The sequence below is a fragment of the Falco biarmicus genome, chromosome Z (genome assembly GCF_023638135.1).
Source record: "Falco biarmicus isolate bFalBia1 chromosome Z, bFalBia1.pri, whole genome shotgun sequence".
In the NCBI taxonomy this organism is placed as follows: Eukaryota; Metazoa; Chordata; class Aves; order Falconiformes; family Falconidae; genus Falco; species Falco biarmicus.
This window is the reverse complement of record NC_079311.1, coordinates 62,634,661-62,659,576: the sequence shown is the minus strand read 5'-3', so window position 1 is coordinate 62,659,576 and position 24,916 is coordinate 62,634,661. Positions and strand designations below refer to the sequence as shown.

Below are 24,916 nucleotides of genomic sequence, written 5' to 3'. Positions count from 1 at the left end.
TAGCTGCACATGTGTCTGTAAGAGTAAGATCAATGAACTATTAATGGCATCTTCATGTGAACAGTACATCAAATAGGAATACCCAAAGCACTGCTTATTTTTGAAAATGGAAAGGCTGAGCGGAGTATTCAGCTTGGCTTCTCCTGGTATTTAGATCTAGTTCCGCTACTCAGTTCTAGAAACCATATTATATATGAATAGGTCTTTCTTGTGTGGGTATTTCCCATTTGCGTTACCAGCTTCCAAAGACTTTTTTTTTACCCTTTCAAAATTATCACTTGAAAACTGTATCATCATAATCATCATGACAATATTTTCAGAGCATTATGGCCATGGAGGATAACACTTTCAAATGCAGATGCTATTTTAAATGCATACAGTTTCTTAAAGTGGGTATTACCGAACTTCTGCAATAACCTGTTATATTAATATATGCAGTCTGAATCTATCTATTAAAAACAGGGGGGGGGCGGGTCTGAGACAAGTAAGTTATGCTTCCATTGATGGCACACTGATGGAACACAACACACTACATCAGAGGACTGGTAATGTCACACAAAGACGTAACTTTTTAACTATTGCCTCAATTAAGTGTCAACCTCTTCTTTGTAACTATAAGGGAATCCCAACAAAAACTTTACAACAAAAAGAAAGTAGGCAGAAAGCCAAGATTACCTACACATCTTCATTACTTCCAATTGTTTGTTGTTTAGAAACTAGCTTAAGAAAGAAAGTGTATCGTGCAGCATGATCATCACAACAATGATTACATAGTTTTAAACAGTATTTGAAAAAAATAACATACATGGGGAAAAGCCAGGTTTTGCACATTATTAACTTTCCAGTTTAATTTAAAATGCATTATATCTCCAAAGGCTGTGCTATAAATGATGGAATTAAATACCTGCAGATTTCCTTAGTCTGAAAATAAAAGAGTACATGTGGTGAGAATTTTTAAGAAAAAAATAAATTAAAAAAAGGTATAACTTAGAGGTAGTGACAGGAAACAAGGCTTTTAAAGAACAGCAGTGGGAAGTGAGAACTTAAGAGGAACAATAAAGGCTGAAAGAGGTTTGATGAGGGATCAGGAGTAGAAGACCCAGTGAGCTACACAGCCAGCTACATACAGCTTTTAAATCCTCTGCACAATGCAATCTGCCAAAGAGGCATCCCACGAATAATACTGTATTTATCACCCCAGGGATATTAAAAATGGACTTTCTTTGTAGCTAGCCTTTAGAGAAGTAAATAGAAGTTCAATGATTACATTGTTTTATTGGAATAACCTAAAAATTAAAATATTATTAAAACTTTTTACTTTTAAACCACTAGATATGTTTTCAAGGTTTATTTAATTTAGCCTCAGCTTATTTTTTGAAAACAAGTACAGCAGAACATATCCTTTTACTACGTACTTTGGTCTGTAACATTTTAAGTAAATATTTACAAATTTATTGCATATAGGCCCAAGCGTGCAAGTTCTACTGTAAATTTATTTACCTCAACTATTGCACACTGGTACTTCCAGCCAAAGGTTTGTTACTATCTAGCTAGTCAGTATTCTGTTCAGCTATCTAACTTCATGTTCCTCTGTTCCCTTAACCACATCCCATCTTTCCAAAAAGAGATCTGAACAATGTAAGAAACTATATGCTCCATGTCAGAAAAAAAACCCAAAAAAACATCCCCCCCCCCAAGACCTGACAAATCAATACAAGTACAAAAGTAATTTAAAAAATTCAAAAGTAAAAGCCAATACAAAGATTTCATGTTTCAAGACTAATGCAACATGAACCTAACCTCATTTAACTGAAATCTGGGAAAACTGTGTAGTACACTTTACAAGGAGCAGGATCAAGTTTCTGGGCTCCTTTTTTTCCCCTAAAATTAAAGAATGCTTTCCCCAGCTCATTGTTACACACATATTTTGGTGTACAGTACATACAAATGACTCAAGCAAAAGATGCAGCATAAGGATTAAAATTTACCCTTTGCTTATGTATGATGGCACCAGGCATGCTATTGGAAATCTGTAACCCACTACTGCATCTAACTAAAGATTTATGTTATAAAGGAATATATACACATGACTAAGCAGAACACTCAGCATAAGGATTAAGACTTCTTACCCCATATTTACATTGGCGGGATGTTGCTCCATACTGGAAGCGACACTGTTCATCAGCATCATACACCTGACCTGGGGCCACAGCTGGATAAAGAAAGTCACGCTTGGGAGGCTCATTATCAAGGCAAGTACCACGGCCCGAACTGTTCAACATAAAGGACCAAATCAATTAGGAATTCTACTGACTGTAAATCACAGTAACGATATCATGTATCTAGTTCTTACTTTTAATAGCACTGGGTGTGAAACAAATATGATTGCAATAAACAAACACTAAGATGGTACACCCATAGTAAAAAGAAAAAATAATTAGAGGGAATTAAGAGATTAAAATATTTTTTCATCATTATTATTAACAAAATGGTTATTTTAGATTGCGAAATAGATTTCATAAATTATCCTTTTTTAAAGTGTGATAATTTCTGAGCCACACAAGACTGATTTTCATTTTTGTTTTAAGATTCCTATTTGTTTTCTCTGAAGAATAGCTACATTTGGTCATAGAATGAAAAATAAACACATTAAGCAAATAAAGAAATTCAGTTTACAATTCTTAATGACCTTCTGATCCTTCAAACAGCTAAGTATAATCTTACAGATAAGAGCAGCTCAATTCGTTTATATAAAAGTAAAACACATTGAAATTTCAATATAACTAAATGTTTATAGGATTAGGACATTAACATGCACACTTTTCTTCCACTTGGGTGAACAAAATAGTTACAGTGGTAAAAATCCTGCAGGATCTTCAAATTTACCTATACTAGTGTGAATAAAAACATTTGTATGGATCCAAGATCTTTTTTATTGTGTTAATATTTTGCCTTTAAAATTTCATATTAGAACTAAGATCATACAGTATTTTCTTCTCTTATATTCACTGTTTTGCTTGGTGGTTGGCGGGGTTTTTTTCCAAAATATGCCCATATTCAACTACATTAGTGTAGTGGAATAAATAACAAAGCAAGCCAAATACACTCCGAGTTCTGTCTAGGAAACTTCGCAACTTTGTACTTTGCTAAATATAATTACTCAGTTTTATTTAGGCAGTGTGCATAAAAGAGGGCAGATGCTTTTTTACTTTCATTTTACATGTGAATAAGTGAGGATTTTTAAAGAATTCTTATGCCAACACTTTAAATTTTTTCTGACATTCCTACAAATTTTGCCAGCACTTATGGTTTTTTTTCCAAATCTTTTCCATGCACCTTGCCAAAGGAACGTAATTTCAGAAGTGAATGTTCTATGCTGTTTTTAGGAGATCTCTAATTTTCTATACTTTTCATGTGAAGATAAAAAAACGAGCAAAAAAGCCTACTCTAACTCACATTTTGTGTTCTTATTTTAACCCCATTTCATTCAGTTCTTTGAAATACTACAATAAACCCTTTGAAAAAAACCAAAGAAACAACTGCTGACCATTTCAGAAAAAGGCAAATAGCAACTAAGGCAATACCAGGTAAATACAGAAAAAAATATGATATTCAGTTACTAATCCCAATGAATTCAGTGTGATTTACCTACACACACACACACACACACATACATGCACCCTCAGCTGAAATCTACCTTTAAAATATCAACTGTGTGGTCCTGGCATAAAAAAAATAATGTACTTCCCCTTTCATTCCAGCTTTAATTATTGCAAGCATAAATATTTTCTAATAGCAGAAGTTGGGAAACTATCCTACATTCTTTTGAAATACTTCAGTGTTGTATTTTGTGTGTATGAGGAGTACATGTTAATAATTCCAATATGAAAATAACACAAATACAGTCTGATTTTTCTGCATTGTCTGGACCAAACTGCAGATAGGAACTTTACTTCCAAGCAGTTGGAATGTTAGCATTTGACACCAGTTTGAGCTCGTACTGCAGGTGATGGGAACATTTTCAATGATTCCAATAGTGCAGAGTTTGATCTGTAAACTACGATCTTGTAGACAGCCAAAGGCACAGCGTTAAAAAATCCTCATTACCTTTGGAGACTCTCTGCATAGGCACACATACTCCTACATCCATTAGATTACAGAATGAGATCTAAACCTTTAAATTCACTGAACCTGTAAACCTGTTAAGTCTATACCTACTCTACAAGTCATAATTGCAGAAATATGTCAAAATCCTTATAGTAAATACAGAAATATGCCTCTTCTGCTCTAATGACAGGATTTTCATCATAATGAAAAACTGTTGCGATAGTAGAAAACCAGGAAAATGACTACAAAGCAGTTGTTCACTTACAAGATACATCACATTACCATCGCTCAGACTGAAAATTGTTTCTTACTTTCTGCTTCAGTTCTGTTATTTCACTCAAGTAGCTGAACAAAATCAGCACATTTCAAAAACTTAAGCGTTAGAACCTGACACTGTATTGTGTGAAGTACTTTGGAAAGGAAATACCATCTGTTATAAACCACATTAATTAAACCACGGACCTTCCATTGGTAATGAAAGGTCTCACCAAAGCTGCACGAAGGATGAATACAGGCCAAGGACCATAAACTTTTCAGAGAACTTCTACTGGACTCAGGAATGGTGTAATACTCTTGAATCTATATCCTTGTTCTTCTCCCTTACTCTTTGCTCCAACAAAGTAAACCCCAGATACCTGAGAAAGAAAATCTGCTAAATCTAGGGGAATAACCGAAAGGGTGCAAGAAGAATGGCATCAGAGCACTTTATAAACAGAGATCTAATAGTTATTATCAATCAGGCCTACAAAAGCGAAAAAAGTGCTCTGTCCAGATGTAAAAAAGGTACAAGAGGGAAAAGAATGCCCAAAATACCTTCAATTCTGAAATTTTAGAAAATTTCTACTCACAATCACTTTTATGCTTTGTGACCTTACTTTATAATAAGCATATACAAAGTCAATAATCCTACAGACTATCACTGCAGAACGTTTACATTTTTGAACATGGAGTGAATAAATCTTAAGTGTCTGCAATATAAATAAATGATCTCAAACTCATCCCTACATTCTATATACTCCACAAGATACTATGAGACTTTCTCTATTTCCTAATTTTAGTTTCATTTCATAAGGTTTTATGGGATATGGTGGCACTGGTTCCAATTATAAAGTAACAAAGCTTGATGTCATTTCATCTCAGTATTGCAGTGTAGTGCCTCAACTGATCTTTGTAAAATACTCTGCAGTATATTTTAAACATTGTTTTGTATTATAATATCACACGGTAGCAAATTAGTCTTCTGTTTGGAAGCATATCAAACACACTAGAGCATTCTCTGAAAGCTTAAGATCACCAACATGCTACCACTGATAACTGATCAAAATAAAAGCAACCAGGGATTCAGTGCAAGATTCTTTACAGACAAAATAATGCAAAATTGAGGATCATCACCTCTGTCCAGACACCACTGTTGCACTGAAGGCCAATAAATAGAAAAAGCAAAAAACACTGATGTAGACTTTTCAGGGTTGACGCTCCTATTACGGTTTCTACTCCCAAACATTTCAGCAACATGCACAGTACAACACAACTCCTTCAGTGGCTAAAAAAAATATTCCAAGAACACTGGCAACGAAATTAGGTTTTGAATTTTACAGAATTGGCTCATTCATAATAATAATGTGGACTATAATGCAAGCTATGATTAACAGTGATACATTCAATTTCTTATAAATATTAGTAATTATCTGTTATAGCTAAACAATCACATACATAAATATATGGATAGTATACACAATTTTATTTAATTCTGTTATCAAATTACTCATAAAATATGGGAAAATAGTAAAATTTATTAACTATAAACACAGTGCATTTTACACATATACATACATATAAAAATGTAAATAATTTACATGCCTATACATAACATTTGGCTCCTAAAAAAAATCCTTACTTCTTCTTTATTACATACTTTTTCTGAGTAAAAACTGGTTTCCAGAGAACACCAGGATTTATTTCTGTACAGGTTACAAAAGCTGCTTAACTTGACATTAATGAATAAACTCTGCAGATTACTCAATAGTCTACAGATAATAACAAAAATATTTGCAGAATCAGGGCATAAGTCATGGAAGTGTGATTTGGAGTGGTATGTTTAAAACTAAAATGAACCAGAACAGGATTATTAAATGAAAACACTCTTGAATGTTAAGAGAAATTCAGATGCTGATTCGATTTACCACTTACTCCTATGATAAATTCTACTTCTTATCAATCTTTTATGCAAGGCTGGCTCTACATCTTATTATCTATTTCATAGCAAAGACTAATATTGAACACAATCTTCGTAATATTAAATTTTTCTTTTGTCTGATAGTATATGATTTGCTATTTCTTTAATGTACACTTTTCTCCACAATATGATCTGTGTTCCAAAGCATTCTTTGATTTGTTTAAATAATCATCCAGAAGCCATATAAGGAAAAATATATTGGTTCATCTACCAAAATCATCCACCTACCAAAATCTATTGGTATCTAGCCTTCAGAGTTTGGGAGATACTAAGCTATAAAATATAAGGTTTATTCATTGTTCTGTGTTTCTTTCATCAAACATACTACAGGGAAGTTAATGGGAATCTGCTGACGATTCTGCCCTTTACAATCTCCTCAAATTTAAATAAGCCAAGAGGTAGACAAATAGTAATACTTGCGAAGTCAATGTTTAAAAACATATTTTCATGATTACAGAAAGTGTAAAAGCCTTTTAAGTAAAACATAAGACTTTCAAAGTTTCAGAAATCTACAGTAATTGCGGGCATATGCTTTTTATTCAATTATCTGATAGGTAAAAACCAAGTCCTAGTAAACTTTAAAGAAATAAGCAAACTGTAATTCAAAGTGTAGGTCAACAGATAATACTGAATATAAATTTTCTCCATTGATTTGTAGAGAGAGATAGGAAATTTTGATATGATTGATGTGACCTTATATTTCAAAACCAGTCTTGGGTTGTACATTTTAAAGATAATTTAGGTTTCTAGAGTACTAGAGGAACGGCCAACCTGCCATAAAAAGCACATGAGACACATATCCTATATTTATCTTGCATATCCACTTGTATGTCCAAGATTCTTGGGTAGATGAAGTCTGGGCCCAAACATTGGATGATTTATCTTGTCTACATGGGCTTGCTTGGACCAGCGTAGTTTTGGCTCCTTTCCAGAGTTAGAAAAGTGTAGTCTCAGACCTAAACCCTGCTGTATGGCAAACTTAGACCCTCTCCAAGAACCTCCTGTCATAGATCTTATTTATTCAAATAGTTTAAAAGGGTCTTGGTTCTTCTCCATTCATCTTCAAAAGACAATCCTGCCTTTGAAAGACAGAGCTGGCCATCTGGCTTCTTCTAACACCTTCTCTTGCTGACAGGATTAACGAACTATGATTCTAGAAATCAGATTTTGTTCTTGCAAAACATAAAAGCAACAATAAAAAATTCTAAGCAGAGAGTTCTCCTCTTTACATCTAGGTATCTGCACGGCTCTATAGGCACACTGTGTAAATACATGCTGGCTCTCATGAAACGTGCATGTTATATATATAATATACATACATACATACACACACACATGCTGCATAGAATTAAATTTATATTAAATGGTTTTCAGTCACAAACAGTATTTTTAGGCTTGGTTCATTACTCTATGAACAGATATCAAGGGTTTCCACTTCTCTGACAAGAATCTCTGTTCTCTGACACTGTTTCCCAACCCTTCAATTCTCAGTGAGTATTACTGCCTTTAATTCCATAAAAGGTTAGTGAAATTCAAAGCTATTGTAAAGCACTTATGAGCAATTCAGTTGATAAACTGAATTCAGTCAAAATCCCACTCTAACATAAAGCTTGACAGACAACTGTTATTCTGTGTTAGAAGGAACGTTTTCCTCAGAAAAAAAAAATATTTCCTTTAGCCATTTCAGAGCCTGTGTCGGCTGACCATCCTTCTTGAGAGTTTTGATAGATCTATTACCAATACATAGCGTTACTTTGTCTTATTGCCATCCTCTAAGCCACATTCATCCTCTATCTGGCCATCTCGCAAAATAAATTGCTTTCCCAACTAGTGCCTGACCGAACTGATACCTTCCAAGTGATACTTAATGGCTATTCCTGAGTAGCGTCAGTCTGGAAAATTTGTTTCTGGGTGTAGTTTCAAGAAAGTCTTGAGTAAAAGAAGGATGACACTACTTTTGATTGTGACCAGCATGACTTCCATTTCAAAATGCTTCTGCCTGATGATAAAGGACAACATGGTATCTACATTACAAAATGGCACACAGTGAAAAACTGCTGTAGCAGGTGGTGACCCAAGCTGATAAACTAGTACATCCACATTAATCTACCGTACGTATAACACTGTGAAAAAACAATGAGCTTCTAGTGGAATTCATTCCAGCTGCATCATCCAGGTGCCACGACAGCGCTGCTCAAACTCACATCCAAATCCAAGCTGATAAACAAAAAGGTGTTGTCATACCGACACACAGCTTCAGGTTTTCTGCTTGAGTATCTGCATTTCATCCCATTGTGTTCCATCCTTCTTGTTAAATACAGCTAAATGAATCCTAAACTAGCCATATTCATTCAGCACAAGAGGAAACCATTGTCTTTCTTATTTGTAGTCTATTGGGTCCTGTCCCCGCTGTTTTCCTATTGTTGAGGAAAAACGGAAAGAAAGGGGGCAAAAATCTAATCTATATGGAGACACAGGTGACAATATCTTGAAACTTTGCCTCTAAAGCTCTAAATCAGTATTTTTCTCATTTGTTGCTAAGTTTTGAAGAAGTATTAGGAGAAAAACTGAATTATTTTTCCTGTCTGGATGCAGACTGTTCTCTTACAGGAGCAGTCAAGGAATTACTACCACATGAAACTTGCTATTTCTCTTTGCTTCTTGCTCATGGATCATTACAAGTAACAGAAAAGGATCTGCTCAGGAAAGGTGTGAATGGGTAAAAAAAAGTAATCTAGGCTTCTGACAGCCATCTTGCAGCTACCTGAGCTTTAGATCAACAGCTTCCTGCTGTCATTGAGGAGATGACATGAAAAGCTTGGGAGAAAACTAGAAGCTGGGGAAAAAAAATTTACAAATTTACAGACCATTCTACTTTATAAAATAATAAAACAACTATTTTGAGAAAAAATTATTAATTCATTCATAGTATAGTAGAAACACAAACAAGAAGCATGTATTTATAATGGACAGATTATGTTTGAGAAATGTGACATTTTTAAAAATAGATTGCAAATGTAGGACATGAAAGAGAAGTTATCTTTGGATCTCAGTACATTTAACACAGTATCATATACAACTGGAAAATCTATTCATAATTCCAACATAATTGGATAAAATGTTTATCTAAGGGGGCTTCGAAAAAAATAACATCAACGCTCCAGGTTACAAAAATACAGCTAAAATACTATAAAAGATAAATTATTATTGAAGCGGCTATGTGTAGAATTTATTTTATTTACTCTAGGTCAAACAACACTTAGTATCTTCAGTAATGATTTTTTTTACGAAATTCGAAGATGATAATTTGAGTAGAGTTGCAAATACTGGCAAATAGAGAAGTATCTCAAAAAAACTGAGATTATTACTTTGGGGACAGATTCACCAGAGTAACATTCTGGCTTTATGCTAAGGTAACTACAATTTCAATGGCATCCCACAGACTTAAAAATGAAACTTAACAGTGAATCAAATCTAGGAAACAGGAAAAAATAATGGAGATGCTAACAGTAAATAATAAAATAAAAAATTAAACATAGAGGAGGCACAAGCCAAACATGTTTTTAACTGGCAGTAAAAATCTGAAAGATCACTATATACATATCAAGTACAGAAACAAGAAAGTTTATTCAAGCTGAAATTTAAAACTGTGTGGGAACATAATGAGCAAATATTCAGCTCTGTTACATTTGCAGCATAGCACAAGCCACAGAATGCTACCATATTTCTTTCTCTAAATCCATAAGAAATTACTTATTACCTCTCTGTTGAATTGTGTCTTCATCAACAGACAACTTACTGTCAGGACAATTACGGGATCAAAATGGAATTCAGAGAGCAACAAAGTAAAGTAAATGAGACAGAGAATAGCAGAACTGTAACAGTAAGAAACAAAACCCCACATGCTCCAAGAAAATACCTGAATTTTAAGCTTACGCTCAGAACTACTAAACTGTGAAATAATCTCTCAGTAGAGTTGTGAAAACCGTATTCTTTGTCATAGTTAAAACTAGGCCATGTGATATACTAGAAAGTCTAATGGGAACAGTGTTGAATTAACAGGAATGATTGGTTATGATAAAACAAAACTACCCTGTACATTTATTTTTTTTAAATAAAATAATAGGAGTGTTAAATGAATACATACATATCTCTCCTGAGAAAATCAGTTTATATTATGAGAAACCTGTACCACACATATACGTAAGGACGACTTATTCAGTCTGTTTTACTTTATAGGCACACATCTTAAAACACTACTGTACATAAAATTGGGTGGGTGCACAATTCAGTGAGATGATACAAAATGCTGATTAACCTGACACAGTATCTGAAGTTTTTTTCCTTTGAGCAGCACCACCATGAAACATTTGTCTCTGCCCACTGACTATTCTATGAAGAGCTGAAACACCTCTCCAGAGCAATGCAGTGATCCTCTACACTGCGTGTGAAGCTACATTTGAAGCACCCTAAAGAAAATTTATTGGTCTGGGTGGTTCCCTTTAGGCAAGATTCAAAATACAGCACCTTATTCTGAGGTTAGATCCCTGAAAGAGCAGGAAAAGATCATTTTGTTCTTAGCAGTCTCATTGTTAGACCACTTGACTGCTTTAAGTCCATCTCCTAAAACACAGTAAGTGTACGGATTATTAAACAACCTTTATTTCTTAGAAGACTGATTGCACTGACGACACTGAACCTGCCAAGCAGCTGCCATTTGCTCCCATAAAACCTGTGTTACACTATATTTAAAAATCCTGTTATCAACCTGTTCTCTGTGAACTCAACTGTTTTTGTCTTTCCCAATTTAAAACACATGCAAAGGCTTCACTATGCATCACATACACCAATGTATACATGGATATGAGCACATTTTTTGAGATTAACATATTTTGACTGTTTAGATTTTTTCATACAGAAGTAAAATTTCAGGTAGCAATCTACTTCTGGATAAAAATCACCACACAAGTGTAGATTAGCACAATTTTAATATATTAACGTAAAGATCTATGCCATCCTCTCCTATAATCTTTATATTCTCACCAATGCTACCAAAGAACATTGATAGATAAAAAACCCACAAGACTGCATGAAAAAAATCTGAAGAATGAAATGTGCAAGGATCAGGGCCACAGCCTTGTTCTTTGATTAGATTCCTTCACGTTATGCACGTATTTAAAAAAACAAAACAAAACAAAACAAATCAACAACTTCCCATCATTCATAGACAAATTCCACCCTTCTCTGTTCCTTGCCCTCAGATTAATGAAGTAGTAAGATATCATCAACAATGCAAAATGTTTTGAATAGATTAAAAATGAGAACTGTAGGTAGGGAATGAAGCAGAAGAAGCTTTTGCCAATACATACAAAAAGTGCTCTACAAAATAAAAAACTTACATGACTTGCTGTCCATTTTAAAAATGTAAACTATCAGAACAGGTCACTGTATCTCTACTCTTTACCCTGAAAAGTGTCAATTTTTTGTAAACTCATGATTTTTCTTGTGAGATTACTTACTCTAAAAAACTGGTGATGTAATCCCGACTGCAGGCTGACCAAGAGAAAGGGTTGGTGTTTGCTGTAATATGAGCTGCCATTAGCTTTGCTGCTTCGTGACCTTTGGTCCCACAGGAATTTCCAATTCCATCATGATTCATACCAAAACTGCCCAAAAGAGGAGAGAAACAGCTCATTACATTTCTACAGCATCAGATATCTCTTAATGCCATCTTTACAGAAATCATGTTGGACCTAAACGTACGCAGGAGAACTTGGGTGGAGAATCAGGATCAGTTAAGTTCTCTTTAGTTTATTCAGATCTCAGAATACTGCACAATTAGATAAATTTCCTTTCTCTCACACAGACTTTTGAAAGCATTTTACTTATTTTCTAAAGCTTCTAAAGAAAATATAACAATATTCTTGCAAAATAAATACAGAGCACTCAGTTCTTATTTGGTATTGTACCTGGATAAGGAATATACATTGTGGCACTGATACTCAGATTAGTAAACAAGGACAAAGAGAGAATAGTTGATGTTGCGGTAACAGTACAGTATAGGCACACAGCAGCCAACAATTCAGGGAGAAAATGAGTTCTGCAATTCCCAGGATCACACTGCATGCACACCCTCTCTCTGTATCCACTCACAGAGTAGAGTGACTTGGAACCTTCTTGTTGGAGGTCTGCTTTGTCATGGAACATCAGAATGAAAACAACTAGAAATCAGCAGAAAGTATAGTAAGAAACCTCTGGAGGCACTTGGCCAACAGAGATTTCTAGGCAACAAATTAATTAATTTTCAAGAACGATTATATAACTGTGGAAAAAGAAATATGGAAAAAGAATCCTTATGTCTTAGAAATCCCGTGTTACTGAAATAAACCCTCGGAGCTATAGATAGTCAACATAATCTTTAAATTAAAAATAGAAGTAAATTCACAGAGCATCTATTTGAAAAGACTTTCATTAGAGGATAACTTTGATTAAATTATTACTGCTATTCCTAAACAATCAACAACACATATGTGATGGCCTGGCATAAATGAAGTACCTGAACACAGTATTTCTTAACACTTATGCACTTAACACTTCTTATGCACTTTTCTAAAGCTATGTTTTTCTGTTCTCTTAGTCTGCCTCTGATTAATTTTCACACAATCACTTGGGGGGATAGATCTATTTCTTTAAACATCAACCTTTGGTCAAATTCATTCCTTCTTCCCGAACTGGCACAAGGCTTACAAAAGCAGAAGGACAGGTAGTGAGACACAGAAGAGCCTCCCTGACCACAACACAAAAGCAGTAGTTAAAAGGACTGCCAAAACTGAGCTTCTACACACCCAGAGCAGCAAAACTGTCATTTCTTGGTGTATCATACAAAGAGATCAGCCTTTGGAGCCTTCTGTACTACAAATGCTAAAAAGACTGACTCCCTGATTTCTTACTCATCGCTCAGGAACACAAATATGCTAAGGCACTTCATTTTGATTTTCTATAAACTTCTAGGACTGACTGCGAGAAGATAAAAAAGGTAGTAGATTATAGGCTGGCCATTTGTCTATGGACAATACCACTTCATGCCACCTTCTTTACTGAAAACAGTGAGAGTGGTGTTATATTAATCTAAATATATTGGTCCAGAATGTGGTATAAAAATACATGATCTTCATGTTACTCTGAGCTTCAACACACTGGGTACTGTTCCACCTCTTCAGCTGATCGTACCTATCTACAAGCACAAGGTATAGCTAACCATTCCTCCCAAACCCTGTTAATGGCACGGATGGAAAAAAAGGAACATCAGTGAATGACAGATGTTTCCTACACACTGGGGAAGAACATAATAAAAAAAGCATCACTTCCTTGCCTGTGGGATGTCTCCCTATGCAATACCTATCTGTACCTAGCATGTATCTAGATCAGTGTATGATACCACAGAAATGTGACATTTTATACATGGGAAATTTTATACATGGGAAAGGTCTGGCTGACACCTTAGTTTATTATATCATCAAAGGCATACCTCCTGCATATAAAAAACACAGCTTTAATAACAACTCATCTAAGCAATGGATGTATTATAATGAAACTTTCAGACCTATGTTAATTATTATGATCAGCCTTCAATATCGATAGATATTTTGGGAGGGAAGAACTTAAGCGGTTCAATGCACAAACTGAACCAGAATTTTACAGCAAAAAAAGTGCTTTATTGACCTAGTTCTAAACTGCCATAGCTTCCTAGAATTAAGGGTACTTCAAATAGAAACACTTCATGTTGAATTGCCTCTGAACAGTTTCTTAAAATACAAACCTTAGGTTTTTAATCATCTCCAAGAGTGACTCCTTTATAGAAATGGGCAATTGGGTATGGGGGAACAAGTTGAACTGGATCATGTTAACTATCTCTGATACCCAGCTTATCTGTAGTGTTCTCCATTTGTCAAAGAAATGGCAGACTTTAACTGTTTGGAAAATGAAATCTGGATCTTTTAGGCCTATCTAAAAAAACAAGAAAAAAAAAACAAACAAAAAAACCAAAACAAAAGCAAAACCCCCCCACATACACACAAAAAAAACTCCACAAAAAAAAAAAACAAAAACAAAAACAAAAACAAATGGGCCACAACTTAGTTTTATTAGTTAAACTTCTTAGTTTAATATTTTTCCTTCCTCTACTAGCTCTCCTGAAAAAAGATGTTGCTGATGGTGGCAATGGCATGCCTGATAAAAACCACGTCTGTAAAGGAAAGCTGTGATTTTTGATATACACAGGAACTCAATGCTTTTTCATGAGCTGATGGTATTCTCAGTTTCTATAATTATTCATTCACCTAAATCACCTATTCCCTTCCAAGAAGGCTCTTCTACTTGCCTCTGCTTCTGAACTTAGAAGGAAACTGATCATTAGGTGCAGGTAATTTTTTCTAATGTTTGGAAAGGGGTTCTGCAATTACTGTCATCTGTTTCCAAAGACGGTAGTGGCAGCATGCCATTACAGCTCAGTAAATTGCACTCCTATGGCCAGGACTGCAGATGAAAACACATTTCTGTCCAAAGTACCAGTTTTATTTCCATCAGAACACATTGATTATATTTGGCCACTGTTACATTAAAGCTATGTCTTTTACAAAAGCATGCTTGCAATTAGATTGAGGTGGGCAGTGAGGGAAAAAAAGAAGGAACACACAATATTCTTCATGGAACCACCGTTATAATTTACTTACCCTTTTCAAACTCACTGAACAGATGCAGACCGTATTTCTTTCACTGGCTTCAAGAGCCTGTCTAAAACTACCAGTATAATTTTGTTTTCAAAAGAACAGCCAGATGAGTGAAGAGAGAGTGAAACATCTCAGGTGACACAGGAATTTTTCTATGAAGTTACCTTTCCACCCAGCATCTCAAGGAAAAAAGTTTAACCCAGCAGCTCTTGTTTTTCAAGAATTATGGCTTCTCTTTTCCCAAGACAGCACCTATATTACATTTAAGAACTGTGCAAAGCAGCAACACCAAAACCTTCAAAGTCACAAATTAAACTCTCCTGCAACTCCTCAATAATTTGTATACTTCTTTAAAAATACTAAGAGGGCAGCACATCTGCCTAGTGCACTGTGCCTGTTTCATCTGCTACCATCTGTAACGGAACAAGATTATTTTTTTCTTGACAATCTGTTTTTTTCCATGTATCTGCAAAAATTATCTGAGGGAGTTATTCGAATACACGTCCAACTTAAGATCTGACCTCAGAAATCACAGGGGAGATAACTAGTCTCAGCTGCACTGAATAAAACAGCAATAGATAACCAGAGACACTGGAGTATAAGCAGACGGAAGGATGGGAATGTAAACATCTTGTCTACCCTTCCTTTATCTTGTGAAGGAACAATACTGCAGGTCGCTACAATTTAATTTGTGTTTAAGATTAGTTTACTGATTTGTTGGATAGTTCTAAACTATGATGCTTATGGTCGCCGAAACACTTATTGCCAATATATCTGGAATGAAAGCAGTTATTCTGTGAGACAGCCAGGATATTACTGTCCTGATTTATTATCCAAACACTTAAGATGCAGAGAAGACAGATCCAAACCAATGAGCGCTCCTCAATACTGTTCACTGAGGTTTATTTTGTATACCATGTACTTTCATAGCACTGAAAGTTACCTGAAATGTGCTACTCAAGTGAACTGCTTTTCCTCAGTAACAATCAATTATCTCTGCTTTCCAACTGTAGTACTAATGATTTGCATATAAAACCATTTCGTAACTTTCTTAGTGTTTGGAGCATTCAGAACTGCAGAGATTGCTAATTTTTCCTTTCTCTAAACACAACAGGATATGCTCATTTTTCAGTCACTTATGATTTATCAATTCATGAGTTGCATGAATTTCACCTAATTATTTTAAAGTAGTGGCTATTACCACTTACCACAGTTTGCTCTTCCACTCATTTAACGGCATAAGGAAGAAGCATACCAGAGACAGAGATCTTGAGTCAGGTGAGGCAACAAAGTTACAGGAATACAGGCAAGAGAAATACTGTAAAATCAAGCACTTGATCTTCTTGTATTCTTACCTGAGGCTGATTTAAAGCTGCATAACTACATGTAACTCTTTAGGAAAAAGAAACCTTTCTGTCCAAAAGACAAAAGAAACTTTAATCTTAAGAAGTCTTATTATACTACTTACTTGCACTAGGAGAGAAAAAATAAACATACATACTAAGAGGGAAATGGGTCATTTTCAAGCTAAGTATCTTGACCCAGGTATGTTGCCAAAACTTCCGCCAGTACCTCAGCACATGAGTTACATACATTACTCTCAAAACATTTATGGAGAATGAAGAAAAGGGCAGGGAAAAATCACAAAATGCACCAGTGAAGAATACTTTAAAAACTTCTAACAATAAATGTCTACTACAGTGAGAAGATGTACCGAGCATGCTTGATCAAGTATTCTTGTACTAGATATAAAACCTAAAGGGTGAAATACAATTTGCTTGTAAAAACTGCCAGTTCATTTTATTAGATACCAACTTTTTAATAAACCTTGTATTCATTTAGGTTTTTAGTATGTTGTATTCTCACAGTTATTAAAAAGGTTTCATTAAAATCTAAATATATATTTCATATAGCTTAGAACATCTATTTACAGCTTACATTGAAATAATAAGAAAATTGTCAGCTTCCCTATATGTGTAAATGTTACCAGTAGTTTTTGCCTTTTCTTAGTGACATCAAAACATGTACAAGGAGGGAAGAGTTTCAGCATTATTTTGTTCAACAAAAAGTGCATGAATGTAAACATTATCTACCATTAAAGAATAAAATATATTTTTTCCCCTACAATATCAGAGCTATGAACTCAATGTAACAAAACACAATTTCTGTGTGGACATACACGGTAATTTTCTCAATTATTCTCAGGTCTAGTAGCAGTGATAAATATGTCAATTGATATAATGTTATGGTAAATTCTGTGAGAAGATACAATCTTCACATTTTATGGTTCTAAAGTAATAGAAGATCAGCACTTTTTCTTTACCTTTTTAACTATATTCCCATACTGTTTTACAAGAGAACGTTCTCCTCTTTCTATGTAGCCTTCCACCTGTTTCTAGTCAATGTTATAAAAGCATTGGTTGTACCTTTGTAACAGCATGCAAATTGCAACTGACCCGTAAATGACACTGCAAATAAAAGAGAAAATAATAAAAATGTATGGTCTTGAAAAATCAGTTTATTTTCATTTAGGATCACAAACGTTGATAGCATTTATTTAAAATACATGATACTGTGTAGTTCCCCTCATGGGAGGAATCAAGGTTAATTAGTTACTTAACTTTCTATTTCCTTCTCTTACTGTAGGTTTTAACCTTAACTGCAGATTTCCTGCATTTGGAAATCATTATATGGTTTGGAGCATCCCTAATCCTTTATTTGAAGTAATGCAGAATTTAAAATTTTGATGCTGTGCAAACATACTACTTCCCTGAAAATTTGTGAAATAAACTAATTCCATAATGGTAGCTTTATAACAAGCATACCTGTCATGCAAATAAGCACAAATTTAGCATACTTTTATCATATCATTTTTCCCATTTACTTCCTAAGCATCATTCTTCTCCAAGTTACAGCTGATGATCAAACACAACATCAAATACAATTTTTAAACATTAGCAGAATTTAATATTAAATAAGGTATGAGCTCTTAAATGCACAGCAAATTCTGATTTGCTAAAAACTGCAGCCTATTCAGAAACATAAACTTTCTTATGGGGAAATGACAGACGTGTGGGAGTATTAGAAAAAGTAGAGTACTAACTTCTCCTGGTTTACATTGCCATAGCTATCAGGTTTTCATGCCACAAGGGTAACATCAAGTAAGGTCTGTGTGCTGTACAAAGCCAGAGTATGAATACATCAGGTCTCTACACTGTAGGTCAAAGTGGAAAGTATTGGCTCTAATCAGGAAGCAAACTTAAGAGCTCAGATTTCCTTTGGAAATTCATGATGCTCTGAAGGTTAGGAAAACCTTCCTCTTAAACCCCATTTATTCTTTTTACACTTAAGAACTATGAAGTGTTATTACATTCCTTTTCCTTGATCACAATGCTTTGATTTAGACAAATCATTTTACTACTGGAAATTCTAAACTTGAATTTTTCACAGATATTTAGACACAAGCCTTTTTCATATTGTAAATATAAACATGTCCCAGAAAACAGAACTGTTCTTCCAGCCTTAGGTTTATGGTATTTCATTCTATATGCACAAAACATCATTAAAACTGAAGTCCCAATTAAGACTTTTTTATAGAAGTTGCATGCATTTATACCTGCAGTATTACAGAGGCAGACATAACAGAATGTTCCTTTAACAAGAAAAATCAGGGCAGGTGGTGGTGGTGGTGGTGGTGGTGGTGGTGGTGAGGGAGCGAGAATATGATTATGTATGGTCTTAAGCGGCTTGTCCAGCCAAAAAATGGACACATTTGGTATGTTTGTGGGGTTTTTTTAACTAAAAACGGTTACTTGAACTGTCCCTAAAAACTTCAGCCATTGTTTCTCTGTCAATCCTTTGCATCCAGCAGGACTCTAGGCATCTACCAGGGACTCATTTTAACTTGTTCTGGCTGGTGTTGAAGTGTTCATACACTGTAGATTTGAGACAATCTGTTAGCCCTGCTATAGTTGAGGATGGAAGGCATGATGAAACGGTAACAGGATCAGCCGGAGATCTGGCCATGGGAGAGCTGGCAGGAGGTAGTGTTAGTACAATTCATCCCAGTTGTGTTTCAACTATTTTTGAAAGCTTTTATGAAGTTTGGTATATGTGTCTTTATTACCACAGACTGGAGTATTTTCCTTCTAGTTGGGCAACACATACATTCCTTGACATGCATTACTTTAGAAATCTTACTCAAACTCAGGTCCTATAATGTAGCTGAGGTTTGACTACTTGTGGGTCAAACCAGGTGCCAACCAAGCCACTCTATCACTCCCTTCCTCAGCCAGACAGGGGAGACAAAATAGACAAAAGACTTCTGGGTCAAGATAAGGACAGGGAGAGATCACTAACCAATTACTGTCATGGGCAAAACAGACTAAACTTGGGGAAATCAGTTTAACTTATTACCAATCAAATCAGAGTAGGGTAATGAGAAATAAAAACTAAATCTTAAAACACCTTCCCCTTGCTCCTCCTTTCTTCCTGGTCTTTACTTTCAGTTCTCTCTACCTTCTCCCCCTGCACAGCACTGAGGAACAGGGAATGAGGGTTGTGGTCAGTTTAACACATTGTCTCCACCACTCCTTCCCCCTCAGGGCGAGGACTCCTCACACTCCTCCCCTACTCCAGCATGGGGTCCTTCCCACAGGCTACAGTTTCTCCACAAACTGCTCCAGTGTGGGTCCTTCCTACAGGGTGCAGTCCTTCAGGATCAGACTGGTCCAGCGTGGGTTCCCCCCAGCAAACCTGCTCCAGCCTGGGCTGCTCTTTCGGTGGGGCCACAGGTCCTGCCAGGAACCTATGCCAGCCTGAGCTTCCCACAGGGCCACAGACTCCTTGAGGCATCCACCTGCTCTGGTGTGGGGTCTTCCACAAGCTGCAGGTGGATATCTGCTCCACCATGGACCTCCATGGGCTGCAGGGGCACAGCCTGGCTCACCATGGGCTTCCCCACGGGCTGCAGGGGAACCTCTGCCCTGGTGCCTGGAGCACCTCCTGCCCTCCTTCTGCACTGGCCTGGGGATCTGCAGGGTTGTTGCTCTCACAGTCTCACTCCTCTCTGGCTGCAGCTGCACAGGGGTTTTTTTCCCAGTTCTTAAATATGTCATCCCAGAGGTACTACCACCATTGCTGATGGGCTCAGCCTTGACCAGCGACAGGTCCATCTTGCAGCAGGCTGGCCCTGGCTCTGTCAGACATAGGGGAAGCTTCTGGCAGTTGTTCACAGAAGCCATCCTGGCAGACCACAGCTACCAAAACCTCACCACACAAACTCAACACACTGATCAAACATGAAGCTCACTGATCCCAGAAGAATGAGGAAAAGACAAACACCTTCTGAAAGTACTGCTAGGATTTTCTAGATCAGAAATTTCTACTGCAACACTGAAGACCAACTTTCTCATATGGGAGGAGAGGTATTTATAATATTTTTCTACTTTGCATACAGACTAAGAAAAGACTTTTTTTTTTAAAGTGCTAGAATTGCACGCATATTTTTAGCTGCATAAACTAATTCAGAACTAAATACATGCTTGAAAAATTATTGTTCATCTCAAAGCCAATTTACTCTGTTAGACTGTATCATCTTATTATTTCTCACACCTTTTTTTCCAGTAAAGATATGACTGCTGAACTCCTCTATTTTCAGTTTATTACATTTACCATAAATCAAGACAATTCTGACTTTTCAAATATTACTTCAGATACCTGTCTTTTCTCCCTGCTTCTTCTGTAACAGCCCTCAATAGCTGCCTGTCTTTAGTAAATTCTGTTCCTACTCCAAGTTTTATGGGCAGCTCTTTGTTGTAAACGTAGCCCACTATCCTCGTATTTTGAAACTTCCCCCCACCCCGCCCATTTTTTTATTTTTTTTTAATTTTGTCTGTTTCACTTTGTTATTTAGTTTCCAGATCTCAGCTAATCCATAGGACTGCAAAAATGAATGGCACAATGCCTTTCTTTTACGGATACACCCCTTTCAATGGAACCTGAAATTCCATATCAATTTAACTAAGCATCCTGTATGGCATGCATGGGGCAAGCTAGGCATTTTAAGAAAGTATCCCAATTAAAACGCATACAGCAGAAAGCCACATAATTCAGCCAGTAGGGTAACGGAAAATGGGACTGAGTCTTAAATTGTACCATTTGTCTGAGCTTAAGAGCATACTCTAGCCTGAAAATAGTTCCTTTCTTCACAACGCAGGGGATACACATTCAGTTCTCACTCCTGCCATGAGCAACCACTAGTTTAGACTTGTACTTATGAGAAATCTTAAGCATTTCTTTGGTGTGAAATATATAATGGCAGGAAAGTAAGCAGTAAGTCAAGCATCATAAATCAAGTCTAGAGATACTATTCTAAAGGCTAAAGGGCCCACTCTGAACTTTATCCGATTCACAAACGTATTCTAAGTAATTAGAAGTTTGTGCTATTCTCAGAACCATGCATAGGGAGAAACAATCATAAAACTGTTAGTCTAAAACCAATCTTTATGTCCTCAAGAAAGAAATATAGAATTAATCACAGTGTATGGTCACCTTCAGTAATAAGGCTGGTTATGAGTCTCAACTGCACACAGCTTATCTGCACCAAAACTGAGTTATATACCTATAACAACTAATAGTAGTAAGGCTCGGAAGCCAAAAAAGTATGTTGAAAAATACTTACAAATATTTTACAGGAAGTAGGACTGACCAAAATAATCACACTCTCAGTTTCTAAGTATTCAAGACTAAGTGCTCTTCTGAATAATGTTCTTCAACCATATGAAAGTTACTTGGATCAACACCAGGGTTAAATGAGTTAAACTTAATACACTATGATATACAGAAAGTCAGACTGAATGATCTGATGATTTCTCATCAATCTATAATTTAATAAACTACTAGAAACTAAGAACAAGTTGAGCCCTACTTCCATCAGTAAATCTTACAAATCCAGTATTGGAGAAACTGTGGGTAATTATCAAAATGTATGTATTATCATTACTGTTCTCTTTTAATCATAAAATAATTTTATTCCTTAGTTCAATATTTTTAAAAAAACACTCAGTATTCCATGGAACTATATAATAAATTAAAAAATGATCTTTCCAACTGCAATTCTTCCATTCTAATTTAATAGAGTGATTTTTTGTTATCTATTCAGTACAGACATGTCCCTTAAATGCTTCCGTTTTTCATTTGACAATGAAGCCAATTTCCTACTTCCCATGTTGTCTGAAGAGAAAAGCAATCATCATGGTACAGCCAAAGAAAAGTCTACAAGGCTCACCAAATGATTATTTTACTCGCATATGCAAGTACACATAAGCAGGTACTAGGAAGCATGAAGCTGACTGGAAATAAGAATGTCCTTGATTTAGACGTAGAAGCATTCAGTCACAGCATGGGTGAATGGGAGGTAATGCTTGAATAGCACAAAAAGCTATAAAACATGAAGATTTTTTGCCCGTGTATTCTTCTCAGTTTTTACCGAAGGTATCCACATGGCACATTAATTTTTAACCCCAAGCCTGCAGTGCAACTTTCTTGAATCACTGTGCATTGGATAAAAGCTAAAGTAGTATAATTTCTACTTTATTTTCAAACCAACGTTTGACATGTCATGCCAGCTACATGATGAAGTGAAAGCCTCAGAGAGCTGAGAATGATGAAGTGAAAGCCTCAGAGAGCTGAGATTTCAGAATTTTAAAAGACTTTATGTATAAGCAGCCAAAAGATATGGAAAGAAAAAAGAAAACATAGATGGTTAAAAAAATTCCTGTGATCACAGGATATACGCTATCACTATATTATTCTTCTTGGATTCTAACCAAAGTCTGAGCTCTTCAAATCAATTCTTATCATGCCAGCTTTACATGATAAAATAGCTGCATATTTTTAAATTATTGTCATGTATCTGTGGAATAACATGTATAAAATATGTTGCATGACATATGGATTAGAATGACGATGTGGTATTGGAATACTGTTTTTCTTGTTAAACGTGACAAATTCACAGCGAGGTCACCTATTACTTCAAAATATTATTAACAGGAACTTCATAACTATGAGTGATTTGGAGAAGCCCTTTCTTCAACAGTGGAAATATATTTTCCTTTACCCTACTTTTTTCAACTAATACAAGTGAAGGAAAAGAAGGAAATGAAGATGAGGAGAATTACATATGTTTTAAATTATTTTTGTTCGTATCTTACGATTGCTTTTGGATTCTAAAATTTGTCTACTTCAGTGCAGCTACAGGACTTTTTTCATCATAACATAAATGAGATCATACTTGCCCAGTGACTACCTCACATGATAGCTGGGCTGGAAATAACTGTTTACTTCCAACTCCTTTTTGTGATCAGCAGGTTGATAGCTTCCATTTCGGTTTGCATTGGAACTTCTAGCAATTGCATCAGCTAATGACTGGAAAAACGTCATCCATAACGCATTGTTGGTGAAGCCATGTAAACAAAGAAGGAAACCCCTTGGTAACAGGTTACTTGTCTTTCTAGTCATCACAATAGATTAAAAATGCTGAAGGAAGACCTGAAATATTTCCAGACCAAACTCAGATTTTGTCAGTCTCATAACATCATGCTCTTTAAAATATGCTGATGCTTAAAATGTAACAAGTGATGCTATGACTACTCTGACTGTTCTATATATTTCATGTGTTTGAGTGAAAGATGACCAAAAGTGTATGAATATTGACAACAGAATCAATGTTTACTGAAAATAGTTTGAACTATATTTAAGAAAGAATAACAAAAAAGGGGGGAATTACCTTTTAACCGCTTTTCTTTCATAAAGAAATGGACACAAAAGTAAGAGGGGGGCAAGAGAAAATTTTCAAAGCCAAATATTTAAAAATATGAAACAGAGTACGAAGGTTGTAAGCCAGATCTCAAAAGCACATATTTAACTAGAATCTGAAATCAGAGGGTAAAGAATGAGCCTTCAGTTCTAAATTTAAAGTCCTTGGTAATAAATACTAAATAAAAGTCACTGCCACTCCTGAATACTATATACAGAAACATGGAGCACCAGAATAGAGATGGTACAGCCATGCAGGGAAAAAATGTATCTATTATTAAACTAATATTGAAAAGGTAATACATTAAAACGTATTCTTTTTTTAAACACACTCACTTGTGACCAATCTCATGTGCAATGGTAAAAGCTGAACCTAGGCCAATGTCTTCATTAATGCTGCAGCTCCTTTCAGGCTCACACATTCCAGCCACAGAGGCCAAGCCTGAATAAACAGAAGGAGACACAAAGGGTCATGCCAAGGTGTTTCAGTCTTAAAAGCCCTAGTTATAAATGCCTGGATTCTTTTTAATAACCTCTATGCACAGAAGGAGCAGTTGGCAAAAGGTTAACTTTCTAGTCATTTGCAAAATCACTGGGGGGAATTTCACTTTGCCGGCTAGACATTAATATTTTTTGAACTGCAGTCAGTGCTGGAAAATGTCTAGACTAGGGGTTAGATTTATAAATTTTACTTCTGGTAACTTGGGACCACCTAGTAACTTGAGCCAGGAGAGGGAACTCAAGAAAGCATTTCTATTTTAACATTCTTGAGCCTGAAGAAAGCAAAGTGTATCCACATTATTTTTCTAAAGAAATCTGTTTAAGTTTAGTGGGTTCATAAAAACATACAAGCAACTTTTTTAGCTATGAAAAGCCCCACACGGTACGTTAAAAAAAATAAAAAAACAAACCTGAATGCATCTATGAAGAGAGAGAAGACATGTTAATAACAAGAATTCATTTAACCATAGAAGTCTTTTCCATTTATCACCCATCATCTTCTGGAATTAATACCTTATTGTATTAC

At 35.6% G+C, this 24,916-nt stretch overlaps 1 protein-coding gene across 1 annotated transcript in view; it reads right to left on the bottom strand.

Annotated features, from left to right (window-relative positions):
* The window catches only part of ADAMTS6 (ADAM metallopeptidase with thrombospondin type 1 motif 6), a 158,676-nt gene that overhangs the window by 71,268 nt on the left and 62,492 nt on the right, over positions 1-24,916 (bottom strand). The window contains exons 9-11 of the mRNA XM_056325476.1: positions 24,226-24,331; positions 11,863-12,009; positions 2,130-2,271 (exon numbers count right to left, since the gene is read on the bottom strand). Coding sequence (XP_056181451.1) covers positions 2,130-2,271; positions 11,863-12,009; positions 24,226-24,331 — 395 coding nt within the window. The remainder of the gene's footprint in view (positions 1-2,129; positions 2,272-11,862; positions 12,010-24,225; positions 24,332-24,916) is intronic.